This window comes from Lissotriton vulgaris, chromosome 5, assembly GCF_964263255.1.
Source record: "Lissotriton vulgaris chromosome 5, aLisVul1.2, whole genome shotgun sequence".
NCBI lineage: Eukaryota > Metazoa > Chordata > Amphibia > Caudata > Salamandridae > Lissotriton > Lissotriton vulgaris.
The window spans coordinates 728,884,394-728,908,308 of record NC_141693.1 but is presented as its reverse complement, the minus strand read 5'-3'; the positions used below and the strand labels follow the sequence as shown (position 1 = coordinate 728,908,308).

Sequence of the window (23,915 nt, the reverse complement as noted above, 5' to 3'; positions counted from 1 at the left end):
AACAGCTCCGGGTTGAGTTTGCGCTACAAAAACTAAACCAAAAGCCTGCAGAGCTAACTGCTCCTAATGTTTCGTGTGGAAGCAGCACCTTTGAGGCGAACACAGAGAGTCTCCAACACAGATCCCCAGAGTGTGAGGACGTAGCGCAGCAGTCAGAGCTCCAGACTTGGGCGCTGGGGATCTTTGTATGAGCCTCGACGTTGGCTCAACATACTATAAATGATTGTGCACAAATCACACATGGGAGGTACTTGCAACAATCCTGGTGCAAATGCTGTGTAAGTGTTAAAAAAAAAACAGATGATATAGGTCACCCCCTATATGTTTACTTAGTAGAGGGGTTTAATTTGTGCAGGTGGTGGGCAACGGGTCATTGTTTTTATAAGTTTGAACAGCAGAGAGGAAGGCAGGAAAGGGAGACAACTATGGGGAAACAGTGACAAAGGGCAAGAAAGGGATAAGAAGGCAGGCACATGCCGTGTAGGGTGGGAGGATTAACAGGCAAGAGGTAGTACTACGGTTTGGACTTAGAACGGTGAGCGGTGGGCTCCTTAGAAAACTTTTTTCCGTTTCCTTGACAAGTGTTTTGTATTCATTTTATTTAATTACAAGTTAAGCACTAGATAACAGCTATATAATTGCAAAAAGAAAAATAACTTGACCTGCTTGTTAACATACATCAAAAGAGTTAAGTCGTGGGTAATGGATGGTGTTGGGGGGAGGTGGGGATTGGAGTGCCTGAGAGAGACAAGCACTTTCACATGCATGCATTTCTACACTTTAATAAACTGAGTGAGAGCGTGCAGCAGGGAGTCAGGGAAAGGTTCCACGCCGGCTTTGCTGCTGGCTTTCCAGCATTGCTAATTATTAACAGGCTTGAGCATTTTGGAATACCTGCCCCTTCTCACATTTGTGACACACATGCGCACACACATGCGCGCACACACGCACACCCACACACACAACCAAATACTGCTTGTTTCCATGTTAATAGTCCAGGGGGCGGGTCAGGAGCTGTGCCTCTGAAGCGAAGTTCACTGCTACTAATAAACAACTGAAGCAGGGGGGGGGAGACATCTAGTGAGCCATCCCGGCCCTTCGTGGAGGAAAGTTCCACGTCACACACACTCCAGATGATGGACGCAGCCAAAGGGTTAAATAAATTGGGATTAGAACACTCGGAGTCTCTGGTTTCTTCTCAGTACTTTTGTAGCAGCCGTTTTTGTCTAGGAGCCTGCTTACACATCGGTGCAGATGGCTCGATAGATTTCCTACCTCAATATAGAACGTTCTGCTCCTGACACTACGCTCAGCACCCGGAGCCACCGAAATACATTCATTATGGTAGCTTGGAAGTCATAAAGCACTATTTTGAGGTTTATTAGTTACTTACTGCGCTCCCGTAATTCATATCACTCGTCTCTATAAAAGTTAAACCTCTGAGAAGTTCAGTGCATGACCAGGGCGCGAGACGGAAATAAGGAGAAGATTGCAAAGCAGCGGGGGAAAAAAACGGGAGGGGCGTGCCTTCTAAAATTAAAGCTTGCCGGGCCTGCTAAAAAATAAATAAATTCCTAAAGAATGTAAAGGAGCAAGTTGCAAGTAAAATAAGGGTGCGCTACGGCAATAAGGAGCAAGCTGCTGCGCTGCCTACCCAGCTTTTAATTGCACACCTATTCAGTGAACATGTATGGCATTGCAGTTAGATGGGCTGAGCACGAGATCACCGGGAGCCGCTCAACCACCGCTCTGTGTCTCGCTGCTGCAGCCGCCATGTTGACAGATACAGTATGGCACAGAAGATGTGCAGTGTCAGAAAGTAGATCGGCAGTGAAGCTGCTGCTTTCCAGCTGTCGAGAAGAGTGCACGTTGCTGACATGAGGTCCCTGCAGGAGGGATGTCAGTTGCTGACAGATCATTAGAAGTGGGGGTGCCAGTTGCTGAGGCTAAGCCAAAGGATGGCGGACTGTCAGGTGTTGAGCCGTGAAGGAACTTGTACCATTTGCTGATGTGCAGTGTCAGAAAGTAGATCGGCAGTGAAGCTGCTGCTTTCCTTAACATGGACAGCCAAGCAGCAGTTGTCAACAACACTCAGTTCACTTCCTGCCTTAGTGAGGAAGCTTCGGGCTTAGCTGCAATAAAAATAAGCTTTGGGAGTCTCATGAATTTTTGGAAGGGAGGGGGGCGGGGTTCAGCAGAGAGAGTGGGGTGGAGGAGCTAGGTGAGAAAGAGAGGGCAACGAAAGACAAGCCGCGCATCGCGCGGCCAATCGCATCGCGGCTCCAGCGATGACGCGGCGGCTCGAGAACCACTCCTAGCGCGGCGGCACTGAGGGGGCTCGACCGCCTCAGCCAATGGGAGGGTAGCTCCTTCGTTCTTGCTCTCCGCGGCCCCGGCGAGGTCCTAAAGTTATTCTCGGCCCCGGGCAGCGGCGGCAATCAGGGAGGCAGCGTTTGCACCGTAGTAGGAGGCGGCTGAGCGCTCGGGGTGCCATTAGTGCCTTACCAGATTATGGGGCGTTCCCGAGGGCTTTTGGCTGACGTAGCGTGACGTCGACAAAAGCCAAAAATTCTCGGGAACGCCCCCGAATCTGGTCCGGCATTGACGGACAGGCCCGTCTCCCAATGGCTAGCCTCCATTTATGGAGCTAGCCAATGAGAGAGTGGGGATGGTCCAGTCCTCACACACACACATCATTAAGTTTTTCCTAGCCATGCGTACTTCGTTTGCATTGGCTAGTCAAAACCTAAAAACGGCCCCCAACCCTCTAAAACTGACTCTCACCCTTCCAGCCCCCCAGGGAAATGCCTGATGCCCGCTAAGACCAGTCCGGCCCTGTTACTCATGGTCAGGTTTGAATCACAGGCTGTAAAGCTGACTCTAGGACTCGAACCTGGTACCTCAGTTTCAAAGTCGCAGCTTTGTCATTAGGGAATATGCCCTTTTACTAGGCATGTGCAGTAATCAGGAGTGTCCTTGGTTAAAATATCTGTGGTTGTTTCATGGACAAGTGCAGCTCAGGTTGGGCAAAAAAGAATGAGATGGATGAATGTGGAAAACAGAACTGAATATTTCCAGAGATACAAGCAGCATTCTGCATGGAGTGTGCAGCTTGGCCTATTATTTATTATCCATCACACTGTTGGGGTCATTTAGACCATTGTGATAATGAATTTGGCTTTTTTGCCCATTTTTGAACTCATGCATATTTAATGCTGATTGTAAGCTGAATTCACTCATGGTTTGCACTTGCAGTCATAACCAAGTATTAGCTGGTGCAACTATGAGTGCAAATTGAAGAAAAAAAAGCAGCAATAACGCTCAGAAATTAAAAGCTGTTTGTTTGCTTTTTTCCCTTTTTTATGGCTGACTTGAGAGTGTAGCTGTTATGTAAAGCAGATTTATAGAGCGCACTATCACCCGGGATGTTATCTTTGTGCTGAACAGGTTTTGAGTGTAGTTACACCTAAGGCCTAGTGGCACTACTAGAAAAGCCAGGTCTTCAGCTTCTTGTAGAATTCAAGAAGTGAGGAGGAGACTCCTGTGTGTAGTCACAGTTTCTTCTATGCTTTAGGAGCTATGTAGAAGGCTCAAACACCGGATTTGCTCTTCAGTATGCATGGGATTTGGACAAATTAGGTGTTTAGATGAGGGGCGGTGTCTAGTAGGTTTGTGAAAGCAGATGCGATTGTTAAAGCATGCAGGATCAGAGTTATGCGGTGCCTTGAAAGTGTGGATGTGGACTTTGTATTGGGCTCATTTGAGAATGGGGAGCCAGTGGAGCTCCTTCAGGTGTGGTGTGATGTGAGTGCAGCGTGGGAGGTTGAGAGTGATTTTAACTGTTGGGTTCTGAATAGTCTATAGCCTTCTGGTGAGATTTTTGTTGATCCCGGCATAGAGGGCGTTCCCATATTCCACACTGCTTGTTATCAGGGCATGCAAGACAGTTTCTGGGAGCTGATTGGGAGACATATAAAAATCTTCCACAGTATCCTGAGAGCATTGAAACATGAGACAGTGACAACATTAATTTGGGCAATCATGTTGAGTTTGCTGTCACCAGACAATTATGTGAGGTGTAGGAAGGTGGAATCTGACTGCATGGTTACCCCTATTTTTTTCCTGGTGTTTTGCTGGTTTTCGACTAGTCTGACTGGGATCCTGCTAATCAGGACCCCTGTTTATGTGCTTTCCCCTAAATTGATTACATGTATTTTAGGTACCCTCCAGATTGGATTCTGGGGTTCCCTTATGAGTCCCTAGTATATGGTATACTATGTACCCAGTGCCTAGGTACCCCAGAGGCCTCCCAGGGGCTGCAGCAGGTATTGTGCCACACCTGAGAGACCACTCAAACTGACACCACAGGTCTGCTACTGCCGCCTGTGTAAGGTGGTGTATGCACCCCTTACTTAGACTTAGGTTCACTATAGCTACCTTATATCACTACACATGTAAACCTATCAGTCACCCCTATGGCAGGCCTTATCAATCCGGACGGCAGGATGCTGGGTTTTATGTGAGAGGGTGCCCATGCATGAGCAGAGCCCCTCTGCAGCCTTCGGTACCTATTTTCCGGGGTTGTTTGTGATGCTTCCAACCATATACTTTTAAGTGAATTATAACCTTGTGGTAAATGCTAACTTTAAAACGGCTGCTTAGAAACATGTCATGTTTGGTGTCAAACACCTTGGAATCATGTCTCCTCGCCAGTAACTGGCTGGGGCGATATGATTCCTCTCTCCTAACGGAACATATGCGACACACTGGTACACCCAGTACCAGCTTTCTCGACCTGGGCATCACAAAATGGATGCTGCCAGCCACAGACACGAGTCTGCCCTCCTGCTGCTAAGCCAAGCTTGAGCAGAGGAAGGCTTGAAAATAGCTTCCAGTTACAGGGAGGTGTAACCACCTCCCAGACAGGCTTTAGTGTATTGGGGCTGGGTGGGTGCACTCTGAGAGTGCTTTGATGTCTGCACTGGGGGCATATTTGGTGTCCCTGTGCGTAGTCCAGTTCAAACCGGTTGCAGGAGCCATTGGCTCCTGTTCTGGCACAAAACTCGACAAAGGACATGGGTTTAACCACCCCTTCGTCCTGACCCTCCTATAGATGGGTCCCCAAAGTTTGTTCCACCCCTTCCTTGGGTATAAAGTAGGAACCCCTGACTACAGGATTTTGGATTTCACCTGGATTCAACTCTGCTACAGGAACCAAGTACTTTGACAATATATTCTACGCTGGATGACTGAAGAATCTCCCTTGGAGTAAAGGAGCTACTCCCCTGCAGGGTAGGCACCTAAATGCATCTGACCGGTTTGCATCTCCCAAGCTCCTGAAGACTCCGAAGATATCCTAACACAGGAGGTGGGTTCCCAAGGTCTATGAGGTTGATCTGCGCTCTCAGCATTTCTGAGGCCTGTATCCCTCGTGGGGACTGTGCAACCAGAACCCCTGGGCACCGTGTACTTTTGCAGCAGCATACTTTTTTCAGTGATCCCTGAGGCTGTGCTTTGAGCTGCTTGTAGTCCTCACCCTGAGCAGTGTTTCCACCGAAGATTTCTGGCCTACACTCTATGAGTGTTTAGTGGGCTGGTATTTCGTGATTCATCTTGAGGTCCCTTCGCGATCCCTGGTCCGTTGGCCTATGGTTCCCTGTGAAGGTAACTTTAACTTTCCGTGGGCTTTCCTGGTTATTCTAGATGTGGCCTGACTCTCCATTGCTTGGAGAATCCCCAGGACCTTGCTGGTCCTCACCAAAGCTGATTTCCTCTGACTGCATGGGTAGCAGTTGCCAAGGCTTGTTGGTGTTCCATCCGGACACTGACCCCCCAGTACTCGACATCCATTCATGGGACAGCTCACCTCTGGACTTTGGTCAACGTTGACATCTCCTGGTCCCCGTGGCTGCAGAGTCAAGCATTGCGTCAACTCACCTGAAGCACCCGACATCGGTGGACATTCGTCTACCGAACCCCTAGTCACCCTGAGTGACCCAGACTCTATCCCCTCTGTTTTCAGGTTCTTCTCACCTCGAATCCAGCCTTGGATTCCACTGGCCACTTTTCATCTTCCTGGCAGCATCACTTATCAGCATCACGCCATTGAAAACAACAAAGATTTCCGGCATCACTTGACACTTATGCACCCCGCTTCCCTGGCTTAGGTAACATGAGTACTCCAGTACTCACAAGGGTGCTGGCCTTACAACCTTCTATATGTGAAAGGGTTTGCTCAAAGTCCTCTCAGAAGTGTCCTTAGACTTTAAAATTCCAACTGGGACTTTCCCATAGAGTTGTACAGAGCTCGCGCCTGTGTTCTCACACTGCACCCATCTTCTGTGGGTCTCCTGTGTCACTACCTTGGGTGGTTCCTTGGGATCCCACAGATTCTACGTGCTCTAGGCACTGTGTCTAGTCAAGTCGTGGTTGTTTTACCACTTTCTTAGTATATGGTTTGGTCTCTCCCAGGAGCCCACTGTGTATTGTGATATTTACTGTTGTTCTAGTGATTTAATATTGTGTGCTTTGTTCTCTAATCTCATAAAGAGGTTAGTAGAGAGTGCTTAGTGATAAATACATATATTTTATATATTCCTTGTGTGGTTCTCCTTTCATTTGGTCATTCAGGAGGTTTTGATCTGGTAAAAGAAGCTGCTTTACATTCCTTCGAGACTTAGCCTGAAAGCTGCTATCCATAGCTACTACTAGGATAGCTTTCAATAAAGGTTGTCTTTAACCTAATCATCAATAAGGGTTGTTTGGACTGGTACAATGTGCCCACTATAATTAGTGGTCAGTATATACCAGGCCAACTTCTCACAAGAGGATCACTAAAGAGGGGCTTTGGCTCCACCCACACGTTGGAAGCCAGGAGTACATGTTTTTGTTGGCCAGACGTTGTGTGCTTTCACAAGAAAGTGCTTGGCCTCCACACAGCTGTGAACATTTTGTGTAGTGATCCTGTTACCTAAGCTTGAAATTTCAGGGCAATACACATAACACTGTAATACATTTAAAATGTCTTAGATAACTAGATAATTTATGGTGTTTTGCTCTGGCAGCTGTACAGATGGGAGGAGGGCAGACATTAACCAACAAGGAATCTGTTGTCTGGCTTGAAAATGTAACTGTCATCTGACCTTTTAAGGTCAACCTATAGCTCTTTGCTACCACATAAATACATAGCCATGTTCATGCTATTTACTTGAAATGCTTCACATTACCATACAAAATTCCTAAAAAGGCAGACCTATTGCCATTGCCAATAATTGTTCTCCTGAGTATGTTATCAATGCAAAACCAACTCACATAATAATTTTCACAAATGTGTATTGAACCTCATGGTTATGTGCACAGTTGTAAAGCATTCCTTGGTCATCATTTCACTGGTGCAATATAACAAAAGCCCTTCAACAATTGAGGACTTCACAAGTTTTGATGTGCTGTTCAAGTCACTGATGGAAATTGAGATAAAAAACGTGCAGATGGGGTAAGTGTTGTGGAGCTGTGTTTCACTTTATGGTCAGCATTAGAAGACAAAGACCAATAGAAGCTCTGCAGCCATGCATAAGGTAGACTGGGTTTGAATTGGAAATATTTAGAAGATCCATAAATCCGACATCTATGGTGGTAGTGATGAGGAAGGCTTGGCTTCTCTGAATCCATATTGGCAGTAGGCCCCAGAGCTCTGAAATTAGGGGCATTAAACAGTGGCAGCTGGCATGTACCAAGGGTGGTGAGGCGAGGGCACAAACAAAATATAGACTTACATTCATGGCTTGCTGTTTGATGTCGTCCTCGCTTGGGTCTTCTCTACTCAAGGCAGGGTGCAACCCGGGACCCAGTCAGCTCCTATAACAAATCCTGGCACTGCACTCCCCAGCGTGAGAGAAGCACCAGGATTGGAGGGAGTGGCCTTACTCAGTGCTGTCAACAGTACTGGAGAACTGCCCTTTCTCTAACCCAGCTGTTTAAGACAGCTGGGTTAGAGAGGTTTAAAATGTGCATGTCTAGCTGGCCGTCGCAAGATGGCCGGCAAACATGACATGAATTTCAACTGTTAGCACACAGCTCCCTGCTGCCACTCAGCAGCATTGCTCTGCCCCGTCCTGACACTCGGACAGTTCGGAACGGGTTGCTGAAAAATTAAATGGTCATAAATAAACTTTATTAGCATTTTATTTTTCAGCTCTGGGTACCTGTGGGGTAACCCTCTTCCCCTTAAATGCAGGAGCCGCCCCTGGCATTAAGCAACTTCATCTTCTAATTTACTGATGGTGCATTAAATACTTTGATTGCTGCAAATCATACAGGGAAATTAAGACAGGATTATCTTTCTTGTGCACACAACTAATCATATTGAGAAGGTATGGGCTTCCAGGTACTATGGGCAGAATAGAAAGCAATCACTTGAATCAGAAGGCAAAGCATCCTTACCCCCTATTCTTGGGAGTGCTCGTTGAATCTAGGAATGGTCATTGGTACACAGTGGAATAGTCAATAGTCCTCATTTTATTTGCCTTAGACATCGGGCAAGTCTTCAACATGATTACTACTTCCAAAACAAGAGTCCCTAGTGAGGCACTATGAAGAGGAAATTTGAGTTTCTATTTCTTAACCCGCTATGTATAAATTGAGCATTATCTCCACCAAATTCCCTCTACCTTTACTACGAGCTGGCTTCACCAGACTGTGATAGATCTTTTCTAGCTCTAGGACTCTCACAGTTGACTTATTGTAAATTACACAAAGCAGAGGCCGTTGATATTGGAAGGAGTTGTGCTGGCCTTGGATCTCCCCATCTTGTTACTTCAAAGGAGAGCGATGTGGTAAGTCACAGCAGTGGGATGGGGCCACATTGGCTATGCAAGTTAAGATGTCCACTAAGACTATCCCAAAGAAGTCTGTGAATAGATGCAAAACACAACTTAACTCACAATCAAACATAGCAGAAATGTCATCGTGGATTAACGATGGTAGTGTGCGAAATTTGCCAAATTTTCTTTTGAGTAATTACGCAAACTTTCCTAAAGGTTCATGTCAAATTATGCAAAAATAAAGTCTTGAATTTAGTACGATATTTTAGAATGAAATGCAACGCAGAGACCCTTTTGCACAACTACTTAAAAGTGCAAAGAAAAACACAAGTGAGTCGAATAAGCTGTTTGCTTACTGTTTGTTCATAACACTGTCTTACTTTTGCGGCGGGAGTTTTCTACTGAACGGTCTTGAAATTAATTGGCTTAGCATAATGACTTGATTTCAGGAATTTCAAAATACAGGTGAGATTGAAAATGTCAGAAATTACGCAAGATTACACTGCATAATGAAAGTATTGCCTAGGCCTAATTTGCGATTACTGAATTAAGTAATGTTTTGTTCTATACAAAACATAGTCATTCAATAAAGTAAAATGTATAGTCTTTGGAACAAATTCCATGGCAAATTCTGTCAAAAGTAATAATAATAATAATAACATAGGCATGCAGAGATGTTCCTGGGGTAGGAGGGAGCCCTGTTGGAGTGTGTGCTCTGGCACAAACTGGAACAAGGTACTCCTAGGAAGCCACCACTCTAAGAGCTTGCAGTTTGCAGAATTAGATCTAAGCCTGCTGGGATGATCGGTGCTTCCAACATGTTGCCAGTGGAAATATCCGTCATAATTTGGCAGCCATTTCAGTGAAAGATGTGGAGGTCAGAATGTAAGTACTTCCGCTTGTCCTTTATGTCGTTAAAACTGCATTAGGCTGAAATTGGGCCCAACTGGCACTAAGCAGGAAGCACAGTAAAATGCGTTTGGCATTTCATGAAAAGAACTAAGTGTTCAGAATGACTCTCCCTCTGTGGTGTGGCATAATGTGACTTTAAAGCCGTCCTCTGCTTCCTGCGGAATGTTTTTTATTCAAGTCGAAATTGTGATGTTAGACTCCATATATCTGGTTATATCCCCCTGTGGTTGCTAATTCAATTAGCAAGAGGATTTTACAGGAAACGAGCAGGCGCGACTATGAAGGATACAGACCATGCCACAGACCTCCAGCATTACCATCCTATCAACCAGCTCTTTGTGTGTGATGATACAGAAGCACCTTTGATAGTTGAAAAGTCTAAGGACTGTGCTCAGCATTGCTAGTTAAAATATATTAGATAGTTCTCTGAAAGCTGTAAACCTACTGCTTTATAATGACCACAACTAATTTCACATATGTAGAAACTCACATATTTTGTAACAATTGGTTGTGTAGTGAAATAATTCCTTCACATTTAGGAATATATTCTGTTCCAAGAGGTTGTCTCTGGCCTTTAGTGACTTAATCCAGTCTCATTTTATTCAAGAAATGGTAAAAAGACTAGAATTAAATCATAGGAAGACTTCGGTTCCTAGGAGGCCCAGGTCAAGTGGAAAAAATAAGCTTTTAATGTGTTGGATCCGTTTATACAAATGTATGTTTGTTTTGCCCCAGAAGCCAAGAGTCCTACTCACTCTGCCACCCAAATGGCAGTACCTGCTTTGCTGCGCTCAGAGACCTAAGGGTTTACATACCAGAAATGTTGTTAAGAATGGCAAGCAAAAAAACCAGAGGACTCAGTACAGGTAAACAGCTTTCACAGCCTTTTTCTAAGTCCATTCCTTCTGTGGCCTCCAAACATGAACGATCCCATTCTAAAACAAGCCAGCATCGCCTGTTATAAAGGTTACAGTTGCTGTACACTCCATATTGAGACATTGTGATCAAATCAAATTTCGAGACAGGACAGTAGAATGGGGAACAAAGTGTTATCAGTGACACCAGCGCGTGCCGGGTAAAATTAATCCATCGAGTCAATCTTGAAATGGAGGATCCAAAGGAGATGAACACTGGATATTGAAAAAGTAGAAGAAATTATCGTAGTCCTGGCTATGCATATACCCCAGACAAACCTTCCACGTGTTCACCATGCTGTAAAGCAAGTACATGTTCCTCCATCAGGAGGAAAATGTGAGAACACACTTCATATTGGAAGCCATAGAGGCAAGAAGAAGCTTTACTACAGCTATATTACCTTGCAATTCTGAAAAACATCCCCAATTTTCTCTAAAATAATAGTTCCTCATTATTTCACCAAATTGTCATGGTATTTCTCAGAAAAACATACTCAATTCGCAACCTGCCACATTTATCTATCATAATATGGAAAATGGTTAATGTGATTGTAAACCCAAAACATCATGATGTTAAGGTACCTGTACATGTATTTTATTTGATTTATTTTCGGAAGACATTACCTCAGATGTTCACTAGGTAAAAATGTGTGTATTGTTTCATGTCTCCTAAAGAGTAGCAAACTTTCAAAAAATGTTCTCTTTTTCTTAAGATTCAGTAGAAAATGACATTTATTTAAAACCGATTAAATCCTGAAAACATTTGCAAAGCAATTTTGTTCACTAAAATCTATTTGTAAATCACCACAAACAATACAGCGTTTCTTACAGTTGAGCAATAACAATATCAAAATCTTTTAATTTAACACATTTATTTTTATTGAGAAAGTGTTGCTCAAAACAAGAAATAGGGAAACAAATGCATACACTATTGATTGGTTTTACTTATATTATGTCCTTGGTGAGTGAGAATGAAAATATTTATTCTGTAGAGTAGGTTGACGTAGCTATTAATTGTGTCAATCTTTTCAGCTCACGATACAGGCTTGGTGACTCTGCAGGTGGCCTTCAATAATCAGATCATCTCCAACTCCGTGGTCTTTGAGTACAAAGCACGAGCGCTTCCCACTCTCCCGTCTTCTCAGCATGACTGGCTTTCCCTGGACGGTAAGGGGAAAACTGCAAAACACTTGTGAATATTGACATGGAGATGAGTCTTAATCGTCTTAGGCTAGCAAGTATGATTTATAAATTAGCTGTTTAAGAGAAGGTAGATTGTAAAATTAGAAATTCACAATCAAAATCAAATATATGAGATTTAGCTTGTTTTACCTCACTACGGCGTATAATTGTGGGAGGTTACTAATCACAACATAATTTGTTTAAGGTTGATTTTGTAGAGCTGCAGCAAACATAAAATCCCTGGATTTATTCGGCACACACATAAGGAAACAATTATCCGTCAATGTGGTCAAGCTATAAAAATTGCATCCAATATCAGGGATAAATCTATAAATGTATTAGAAATCAATAAGGAAATTACTAAATATGTTCCTACATTTCGGCCATTATTGATAAAATGGGAGTGCAGGGGTTTCAAATAAATTGCGTTTTCAAAGTGTGGGTATTTTGAACTTTTTTAATAAATGTTTGAATCAAGTTTAGTTCATTAGGATGTATATTTTATATTATTTTGAATATATGATTCTGGTTCTGTTCATTTGGATCTAAAGTGTACATTTGCACCAAACGTGGAAACATTTATAAGACTTTGTACCACATTTTGAGTATATTTATGACCTGTTCATAACTCTTGAGTATTGACATTGTTTAAAAAATGTGCTCAGGTAGAGAATTCTGTTGATTTGTTTCACTTTTATAACATTTTTATTTGTGTTAATTTAGGTCAACGATTACGAGTTAATCCGGTGGGGGCTGCCGGTGCTATGGTGGTCCCATGGTAGTGCCTTTCTAAGGCCAGCCTTATAAAAGGCACCGGCGTTGGAGCGCTAAAGCACGTTCCAGCAAGACCTGGACTGCACCATGTTGTGCTGTCCATGTCATGAGGGAACAGGGGGTGTATACATACAGGGTGGTACAACATATGCCCCCCTTGCATGCACCCCCTATCTCAGAGGCAACACAGGCTCTCTAGGGCCCCCTTAGTTTCCTCACCACCATCCTTTTCATAGCATGAAAAAGGAGGGCAGTGAGGAAACTCGTAATATACTTGGTGGTGCTGCAGCGGCACCACTAGCATATTGCAGCTTCTGACCACTGCAAAACTGCTGCGGGATCACAGATCCCCGGTAGTGGTTGCTGCAGTCCTGTGGTGGTCCTACCGTTGCACCCATAATACAGCGGTCGGACTGCCAGTGTGGTGGTGGGCGCAACTACGCCGGTTCAATGGAGTGCCATAGACCTAATCAGTCCCTTATTGTGTAGTTCATCTGTTTGAACATTGAAAGTGTGTTGATCTTGTTAAATGCTTAGTCGGTAATGCAAACAAAATCCATAAGTAGGACAGAGCAAACTACCGAAGCTTACATGCAAACAAAGACAGTTTATTACAAGAGACTGGCCGGACTGTTTGTCCAGAATTATCAGCATTGTATCTTTCATCTCCCAGAGGGAATGCCCCCTCCACAATCACTATAATTGACCAGAGGAAATCTACTCCATCTTGCCTAGCAATAATTATTCCTTAAAGCGGATCAATGTTTATTATTCAGCCAACCAAAAATGTTATATAAGTAGTGAGAGTTCAAAGGTAACAGGAAGTATACCACGGAGTTCATAGAAGATGTTATGTATATTTATGAATAGTTTTAGGTCATTACGTTTTCATTGTCATTCTGTTTTGCTGGATGAATTGATTACTGGTAAATTCTCTTTATTGGGTATGTCTATAGTATACCACCTTCCCTAAAGATGCACTAATGAATGAAACTGGACAGGATTTATTACTGAAAAATGTCTTGGGGTTGTTGTCAGTCACCTAGATGCTAAATTACATCTATAAAAATAGGAGTAACAAATGATTATAGATCATGTGATGAGTGTATGTACTTTAATTGTTTTTGAAGGTTGTTGTTTCATAACATTTTCAGTCACTGAGTTATACTAGTAACTGACAGAATCACACACTCAGTATAGATTTTGTGATTATCTTATTAGACAGTAGTTTATTAACAGAGGCATCCTTTTATATTAGGCTTTTATTACATTTCTGTAAGACTTCAATTCCTGGAAAGAATAAAAACAAAGCCCATGATGCGACTGCCGGGTGCCTGGCAGCTGCTTCATAGACTTTGTTTTTATTCTTCTTTAGCCATGGTGCTCAGCAATAGGGGAGGCTCCTGGGATCTTGGAGCATGGAATGGATGAGCTCCTTCCCCTCTTTTATGGTGGCCCAGGTGCCTCTGAGCTGGAAGCACGCCTCAGTGCTCCAATTGCTCAAAAAGCCTTTGTTGGATCCTTCTAAACCAGGGAATTATAGGCCAAACTCGCTGCTTCCTATTTTGTCAAAAGTGTCAGAAAAGTATATTAATCAGCAGATTGTAGGGTTCATTGAGGAAAGGAATCTTTTGCATAGAACTCAGTTCACAGTATAACACGAATCTACTTTGCTTCTCGCATCGGAGTCTTTACACCAGGTAGTAGACAGAGAAGACACTGCAGCACTCCTGCTGTTAGACTTCAGTGCGACGTTTGGCACCGTATCTCACAGCCGTCTTTTGGAGCGGTTGTGGAGCTACGGGATTGGCCATTAGGGCAATAAACGGATTGGCATCTTTTTTGGAGAGTCGGTCCTATCAGGTTTTTCAAAAGACTTTTCGATCAAAGGTGGTCTTGCTGGTTCAGGGGTTGTCACAGGGCTCCTCATTGAGCCCTACTCTTTTCAACCTTTACATGCGCCCCCTATCTAATGTCAGTAAGTGTCACAGCTTTGATATTTTATCATATGCTGATAACTCTCAATTGATTATTACTCTATTTCCAAATTCTGCCAGTGGGGCGGCCTCCCTGAGGGCTTGTCTGTCAGCAGTTGCCCAGTGGATGGACCTCGACTGCCAGAAGTTAACCACATACAAAACCAACGTCCTGACCCTGGGCAACCAGCTGGCCATTTGTTCCTGGGTTTGATGGCTGGTGGCACTCAGCACTTTTCCATCAACACAGCCTAAGGTCAAGAACTTGGGCATGTGATTTGATCATAATCTCACCTTCAATGAGCAAGTTACGGCTTTGAAAGGCAGGTGCTTTAGAGTTCTCAAGTCTTTTATTGGCCTTCTACCAACAAATACTCAAAAGACAGTGTTCCAAGCCCCGGTCATCTCATGGCTGGATTACTGTAATGTTCTGTATCTGGGTGTTTCTCAATTATGGCTTCTGAGACTCCAATGGGTTCAGAATTCGACAGCTTGACTGCTATTAAAACTTCCTAAACGCGCTTCTATGGGCGTAGCACTTCTTAAACTCCACTGGCTTCCAGTGAAGAAGCCTGTTGCTTTCAAGGCCCTTATCTCCCACTACAGGATATTGAGGAGGAACGGCTTGACCTATTTGCACCCTCTTATCACAATATATTTCCCTTTGAGGCATCTCAGGTTTCTGAGACCTGCTTATCCCATGTCCCAAGGTAATAAAGTGCGTATGGGTGGGAGTTCCTTTGCCTAATTGACACCCAAGCTTTGGAACTCTCTCCCTCTGCAGCTAAGGCATTCTGAGACAGAGCGTCTGTTTCGGAAAAATCTAAAAAACAAGTTGTTTTATAACTAGATGTTTGCTGTTTCTTGTGCTTGCAGCTGTCGGTTGGTGTATTTGACCTTAGCACTGGGTTACTCCTCTGTGAGCAGCTATGTGCTTTTCAAGCTGCCTTATTATTATTTTTATTATTACTATTATTATATAGCATCACTAAGAACCATTGCAGGGCAGCATGCAGGGCTGTAGCAACACAGGGGTGTTAATTGGGAGAAGCAATCCGTAGGGCGCAGGTGGGGGGAAGCAACATGAAGAGTGCAGGTGGGGGCAGAGAACCAAAAATGGGTAAGAGACAGCAACGTGGAGCTGCGGGACATGCACATGTGGGAGAAAGCAATGAAAGGGAAGAAGCACTTGAGTGTCTGCCCATCACAAAAGGGGTGGGGGAAAGTACATGGGTGAGACAGCTGGAAAACACATGCACTCTTGTGGAGTGCTTAAGAGACAAGAACAGTGTAGTTCCCTAAAAATGAGCAGTGGCACTACACAAGTAAATTTGCAATGTTTGAGGGGAGGGGCAGACACAAGATGTATAAGGCAATCCATTGAATAAGAAGCAGGCAACTGAGAGTCACAGTAACACCAGTGAATGGTAGGCAATGGGCGGGTGTAAGAACTGGGGGTCTCTAGTTGGCAGAGGTAGGTACCACTGTCCAAATAGGGACCCTTACTTCTAGTCAGGGTAAGGAGGAAACACTCTTTAGATAACCTCTGCTCACCCCCTTGGTAGCTTGGCATGAGCAGTCAGGCTTATCAAAGGCAATGTGTAAAGTATTTGGACCAACCCTCACAGTAACACAGTGAAAACACCACAAACTGACTCCATAACAGTTTAGAAAAATAAAGGTATTTAATCTAAACTACACAAGACCAAAACGACAAAAATCCAACATACACAGTTCAAGAATATGGTTGCAAAAGAGTTCTTAAAGTTGCGATAACATAATCCACAGTTGCGTGAAAAGTTCACAGTTGCGTCATGTTTAGCCAACAGAACCTTTAAATGCGACAAAGTTCCAAAGCAGAAGCTGGTACGGTGGAAAACAAGCGATGCGTTGCTCCTGAGACCATGGGGAGGCGTTGGCGACAGTCCTGCTGCAGCAGCGGGCATGATGCGGTGAATCCGGTCTTTATGGGGAGGAAGGCGATGACTTGTATGGATTTCGGTGCGTAGGTTCCGCAGGAAGTTTGGTCTCGCAAAGTCACAATGCGATGATCAGTAGGGGCTGCGACGATCTCCTGGGCGACGATGCGTGATCCAGCGGTGATCTTCCTCTCGCAGCTCCTCGATGCGATGGCTCTGCGACGATTTTCGCAGCGACGTGATGCGGTCCACAAGCAAGCGGTGCGGCGATCTCACCCAGCGATGATAAGCTCTGCGACGGTGCTAGCAACGATGGTGATCTTTCCGCAAATGAAGGATGCAATGTCTCCGGCAGCGGCAACAGGCGATTTAGCTTGTTTTACTTCACTACGGCGTATAACAGGGAGGGAGCACTTACACTCTGACACTGATCAGCAGTGGCAGAGTGTCCAAAACATCTAAACCAGCATAAACAAAATCCAGCACAGCATCAAAAATACAGGAGGTATAGGCAACAAGATAGGGGGAAACCACGCCAAGGATGCCAGGTCTAACAGCGGCATACAAGCCCCTTTTTTGTTCTTGGTAAGTCCACAATATATCTTCGCAACCAGACAGCTGCACTGTCTGGTAGGCTTGACCATAAAGGTAATGCTGCTACTGCTATCCAATATACATCTTGGACCAGGAACATATCATTCTTTAAATAAATGTATGAGGAATGAGAACAGGAATACATTGATTTATTGTGGGTAAGTATGAAGAACAAGGAAGGGAGAGCATCCTCATGGACTTGAATAGGTGTACGTCCACACCCAGTTCTACAGTTCACTCCCTCCAAAAAGCTCACAAAATTCAAGACCTTTGGCACAAAAGAACTTTGCGGGAAAAGGAGCCATTTAATTGAATTGCTTGGTGATGTGTGCTGATGTGCCTGGTAAACGTTCAGCATATACACACTTTTTTACTAACTTTATGTAAACTGAGCATCCTGTAAGATGTATTAGAGTGGTTAGGACATATTTGTACTGGAATGTCTTTTAATTTGTGTTTTGGGTGAAGGAACTATGACCAATCTCACCATACAATAAGATCAGAGTGAAAAAATGTAAAACACTTCCTTGGTTGTAGAGCCTTCTTTGAATCCCAAATATATGACTTGCCTCATTTTCCACCTATGTGATTTACAACACTCATACTCATTTTAATCTGTATTTGTTGTGTGGCTTCCTCTTTAACGGTGTTTGAACATAAATACATAGACTAAAGTTCCTTGCTTGTACCCATTAATCTAGAACATAGGATTAATATTGGATATGTTGTTTAGACATTACGAAAAAGGTTATTTATTCTTTAATTAGTTGACGGTGGTTGAGATCCAAACAGATTGCCCTGAATAACTAAGATCAATCATGGGCATATTGGAGTAACTACTTTGGTAAGTCATGGTATTTAAATAACTGTTTAATATGAATAATGTGTTCAATATCCCTAAAGCGAGAATGCAATACATCAACAAATTGCGCTCACCTTCCAGCGGACTCCTTCATTAGTTATTTGCCATCATGCTGCAGATGCATTTAGAACAGCCCGGCGGACTTGGCGCGTGCCTCGCCTAGCTCATGTTGGTGTGGAACGGGGAAGTGAGATGCAGTGTATAGCTTCTTGTAGTAGGAAGCATAATATGGGGGCAAAGCCTGACTTTGACAAAAATAACATATTTGGCGACCACAAAAAGCAAGCCGCAATGTACAAAAATCACATTGCAAAACACAGCTGAGAGTCATAATTGTCTTTCAGATTTGCATCTTTCAGTTCGAGACACTCTGTGGAATGTACCAACCAGTGCTTAATTTGTAAAAAAACATAAGTGCCAGGGCCCTCGTCAGGAGGCCACTACAGCTTGCACCACCCATTGCCACTGGCGGTGCTGACAATTACAGTACCAACACAACTATTGACCGTCACACTCCTACCAGTGTGACAGTTCAGACTTTTTGAGACCCCCACAGCTCTAACAATGGCGTGGGAGCAGTTATTAATTGTTTTTAATGTATATTGAGTTAATTAAAAACTGTTTTTGTAATTTGAAGATAAGCAGAAAGCTTATATTTAAATTATTCAAACAGCGCTATTATGTGGCAGCTGTCCTAAGCGTGGGTGTTGGTAATTAAGTGCCATGCCGAGCACGGGAAGAGCCCAGCTAAAATCAACCCTTTGGGGCCACAAGTGTGGTCGCAGACTATTGGTTAGATACCAGCTACCGAAAGTGGGCCAGATCCATTTGCAAAGTGGGCTCAACTTCCACGTTGTGAATGTGGGCTTTGGACAAGCAGAATGTGGTTCGGTGGACTGTTGTAGGCTTCCCACAATGCCATGCACTGAATGACAACTTCATGTTTTTTTGTAAAGCAGACATTTGCTTTATCAAGAATGTTGCAGATTGGTGAAGGCGAATGTAGAGCTTGGAGATCTGGTGTCCATTGCAAGCCTCTATCCCTTCATTGGCAGCCAATGGCAGGGAGTTGCAATTCAACTCTTACCTTATACACATTATGAGGCAGGTGTTTTTGCAGCTTTCTGTGACAGGTGCTTTGAACAGTGACTGATTTGTAGATGTGTTGCAATGAAAAACTCAGATCGAGTCGCATACCTGACCTGTCAGTGAGCGAAAAACATCAGCCAATATGCATCTGGACCATGGTGGGACTCTAGTCCCTTATGCATCAACTTCCATAGCTGCTCCTCTGACGTGCATATGAAGAAAGGGGAAAATAATGGTAATTTTTCGGAGCTCATTTAGCGCATGCTCAATAATCTCTTGTGCTACATATAGAAACCAATTCTTGCCACCACCATCAGTGGTAACTATTTTATTGGCATTTGAAGGGAGAAAGGATGAGTTGCACCTACTAAAATTTGAACCTGTGATGAGGATGGGCTGGGCTGGTCATCACGCTAACAGAGCAAACGTCAGGGCATCTTTACAAGGGCTTATCATCACCAGAACGTCAATTTTTTGACGTTCTGGTGGCGATAACTCCTTCACGGTATTTACACTTAACGTGGCTTAACGCCGCCTAGTAAATAATGCCCCTTTCATGCATCACTTAGCATGAAAGGGACGGGAATGAGTGCTGCAGTGGGCATTCCACCACAACATCCATTGCTTTTTGGAACTGCCCCCTATTTACAAGGGTGGCGGAAATACGATGCAGCGCCAAAAATAAGACCAGGGAATACCTGGTCTTACCCTGGCTCAACGAGGAGAAATTATTAATTACCCCTCGTTTTTGCTGTTTCTATAATCCCCATTATTGATTATTTACCGGAAGAACACCTTCCTGCGCATGAACAAATATTCGCTGCCAACACAGGCCCCCTCGTACGGGTGCCTGCATTGGAGGTAGGCAGCTAAGTTCAGCGCCAACACTAGGGGAGGTGCAGGGCTGTGCCATATTATTGTAAATACGGCACATCCCTGCTTTTACAGAATGTTGGAGCGCTGTGTTACTAATTGTGGCATTACACCACGCTCCTCCATTATGTTGTACATATGCCCGTCCAGTCGACTAGATGCATCACAGTCACTGCTGATTGAGGGTTGCATGGTGTGCTTTATTAGCATGAAAAGTGCAGAAGATAATGTTGGATTGACTTGTGCATGACAGCTACTGTGCAACTTCGTGTCTCACCCAGGAAGGCAACTGGCTGGTATACAGAGAGCTGTGTAGGGATGAATTTTGTATGAGCTTCAGCAGTAGACTTCTTGTAATTTTGACAGGGTGGTTGGGCACATCCAATTCTGGCCCAGATCCTGCACATAGGATGTCATTAATGCAAAGTTCTGAGGTTCCAGAAAAACATTTCAAATGTCTCCATTACCCTTCTATCTATTCCCCTGTGTCAGACAGTTTGAGGTTTTCATCAAATGCTGCGGAGGCCTGTGTGAAACCTGCACCTTGCATTTTAACTTAAGCAGAGGTGGGTACCATTTAGTCAGAGGCTCAATACTAGCTTATTTGATTTGTTTTTAGTGCAGATACTTATATGCGTGGACCTAGCCCCAGAGGGCATATGGACACTTTACATTGGTGACATTGAACATACTTGAAACTTCAGGTTGCAGCTGTGCAGATGCATAATTACAAAATTAAGAACATGATAGTATATATGTCAGGGCTTTAAGTGGGATGAAAAAACTAGGGGCTCTCTCAAAGGGACCTGGCCATGTAATTAAGGGCCAAACCCACATGTGCATTTCAAACCTCTCTAACTCGGCTGTCTTGGACAGCTGGGTTGGAGAGCAGGCATAGGCCTACAGTGCCTTTTAGAGCTTAGAACCAGCCTGCTCAAGCCAATCAAGACCCTTCACTCATGCTGCTTAACAGCATGAGAACAGCGTCTTGATTGGACGAATAAGTTGACTATATGCTCCGCGCTCGGAGGACGTGCTGCAGAAAGAGAATGTGCTCGAGAACCCTGAGTGGCAGTGTAAGGTAAGTCATTTTTAAAATATATTTATACTTTTTTTTTGCGCCCCCGATGTGATTTGCCCCCACCCGCCACTGGACTATTTGTGCTCTAATATGACAACAATTGGTAGTCAGCAACTGTGAGTGCATGCAGGAGAATATTAAAGGAGAAACTATTGCACACAGTGTTGAACTTGCACTATTTAAGCTCCACATGAGCAAATTTACACCTTTACTGATGTTTTAGAAGCTCTCTGAGGAAGTGGCACATTCGTTTCCCTTTGCATACTGCAGCAGTCTTTCAACTCATTCCAGGATCCTGACACCTCATGGTGCCATTAATCGGGCAATTTTGGGCAATTTTAATTAAAAAGTGTGTTTTCTTCCCTACTGAAGGGGAATGTTTAACGCTGTAGAAATATATTCTATAAAATCGTCTGCCTCATTGGACCCACAGATAATGAGTAATGCTTAGGTCTTTTGTTTATTTGTTTGTTATTATTGCCGTGTGTCACACAGTTCCTAAATTGTTCCCCTGTGGAATTTACTGATATGGGCTGTTTCATTTTGAATGTCTTTTTCATGAGCCTGAGTATACTTTTGCTCTTTGAAAACCAATAAAAAATATTGCACAAAATAAAACAAATGTGGGACCTTTTGTAAGCGATGCTGAGATCATGTCCAGTGTTGCAGGGATGTTGTTATGTTTTTCAGGCACCCTGATACAAACATGCTATGGCCCGGCCTCAGAGACTGTGGTAGACATCCCAGTAGTAGCTGGAGGCAAAGGGGGCAGAGTCACAGGGTTACAAGAATCAGCACTTCCAGGGCAAGGTGGAAAGAGTCAGAACATTCTTAAAGAAGATAGAAAGTTCAGAACACTTCCAAGTCAGTAGGAACTGGGGGGATTTTAAAACCAGACTCAGAACTACACTTTACCCGGCAACAGTGGCTGATGGGTTGTCTCCTATTGGCGCATAGTTCACACCGTTTGCTTTTCATCCACCTATTTTGTTCTGCACCACTTCCGTTTCATCGTGTGGTTGGGGCAGCATAGGTTAACCCTTTCCTCCAAAGATACTCCGCTTTGCTTGTGACCATGATGCAATTCCTGCTCTAACTTCAAACAGTGCATGTCATTCTGACTTCTGGTGTGTCTGCAATATGGGGCGGACCTCCGTTTTCGGTTAGCGCACTGTATCCTGGTTGACTGGAGGCTAGTCATGGCCTCTCTGCTTCTATCCCATGGGAGGTCAATGTACACCAGTATATTTAGATAACCTGCACCTTTTCTTATAGGATTATGAAACTTTGCAGTCAATGCTTTGCAGACTGAGGGTCTTTGCTGCACGCTTTCCACCAGCTGTGCACACTGTGGTCAGCGGGTCTAGACACTTGGGGGCACAATCAGACTCTGCATGCCTTTCCATGGTGGCAATGCCGCCACGGAAAGGCATCTGTTAAGACAAATGCTAATATGGCTGGCGGTGTCTATTAGACACCGCCACCATATAGAACCCTTTTCCGCCCGGTCGACATGTCGACTGGGCGGAAAAGCGGCTGCCGGTCTTTCCGTCCTCCGCTGACCCGCCTGCCATTCGAATATGATGGGGGGTCATTTGTGCACGGATGGCGGGCAGATCGCCCCCGCCGGGCCGGCGGTGGCTACAGCAGGACCAGCAGGGGCGATCCACCTGCCATGCTAATGGGGCCCTAAGAGTCTTCCATTTCTGACTACCTCCCATCCCCTTTCCCCCTCTTTTTCTCTTAAACAATCAGTTCAGATTCTGGAATTCATTATAGACCTGATTTGACTGAAGGGGAAGAAATGGGGTTAGAATTGGAGTCCCTGTCAGGAAGTTCAGTAAAATCCTGGCAAACTATTTTGCAATGACTCTGACCATGAAAGAAAAAGAACAATCACAAAGAGTTTTACATGTATAGTACACTGTAAGTACATTATGCATAACAGTGTTAGTTATTTCCTTATGCATTACTTCACATGCTTATTGTAACCCGTAACTGGCATAGCTTCACTTTGGGCTGTCGTTTCTCTCTTACTGAGTGTGAACTGTTTGTGGACAGACACTAGAGGTTGCCGGGCTGTTGTTAGAGGTTGACGGGCCCTGGGTCTTTTGGGAGCCAGGGCACGGTGGGGGTGGAAATGACCACAAGAGTGCTCTCAATGATTCTAATACAGTCCCTATACTCCCAGGAGCCCCCTGAGAGCTGCACATTTGTCATCAAGCAGGTACATACATTCTGTACCGTTAAGTCTAGACTGTACAGTCAGCACTATCCATCCAGAGAAGTTGCAAAACATTTACTCAGCAGCAGGCATTCCTGTTCCGAAAATGAACATTTGGTACTCAAAACCTAATGACATATAATTTTACTTATCTTGCATTTGTATAGACAATCTGCTATGGGGCATGCAGGGTAATAGATATTCTGTTTTCACTTAAGTTTTTAAATTACTGTCACAAACACCATCAACCAACGGAGATCGATAGCTTCTGATCTATATCATTGGAGATGCACATAGTGCAATAATTCTCACTCTGAAGATCTCTTGGTGCTGTAGAGGCGACAGAGAAACATGATTAATATGTAGCTGGTTGTTGGAGTGGTGTTACTGTTGTGTAGCCATCAACGTTTTTGTTTTCTATCAACACTTTTATAATTGGAATGAAAATAGAGCATGTGCTAAAAAAACATTTTATTTGGCACACCGCTCTAAACATAATTTATATGCAAATGCAGTGGGTTTACAGAAACGTTATTTCTCACAGAAAATTGAACAATAAATGTGGAACAAATTATGCATCTACTGATTGTTGCATGCACAGAGGTTGTGCATTTGATCATTAGAGTTGCCTTTTTTTCTTCATTTATAAACTTCTAAAAAGTATGGAGCTCAAAAACTAAATACGACAATGTTGGT

The 23,915-nt window shown here is 43.9% G+C and overlaps 1 protein-coding gene across 1 annotated transcript in view; it reads left to right on the top strand.

Moving 5' to 3' along the window:
* Nucleotides 1-23,915, top strand: part of LOC147711447 (calmodulin-binding transcription activator 1-like) — a 1,194,547-nt gene that overhangs the window by 594,829 nt on the left and 575,803 nt on the right. The window contains exon 6 of the mRNA XM_086919489.1: nucleotides 11,678-11,812. Within this exon, the coding sequence (XP_086775615.1) occupies nucleotides 11,678-11,812 (135 nt within the window). The remainder of the gene's footprint in view (nucleotides 1-11,677; nucleotides 11,813-23,915) is intronic.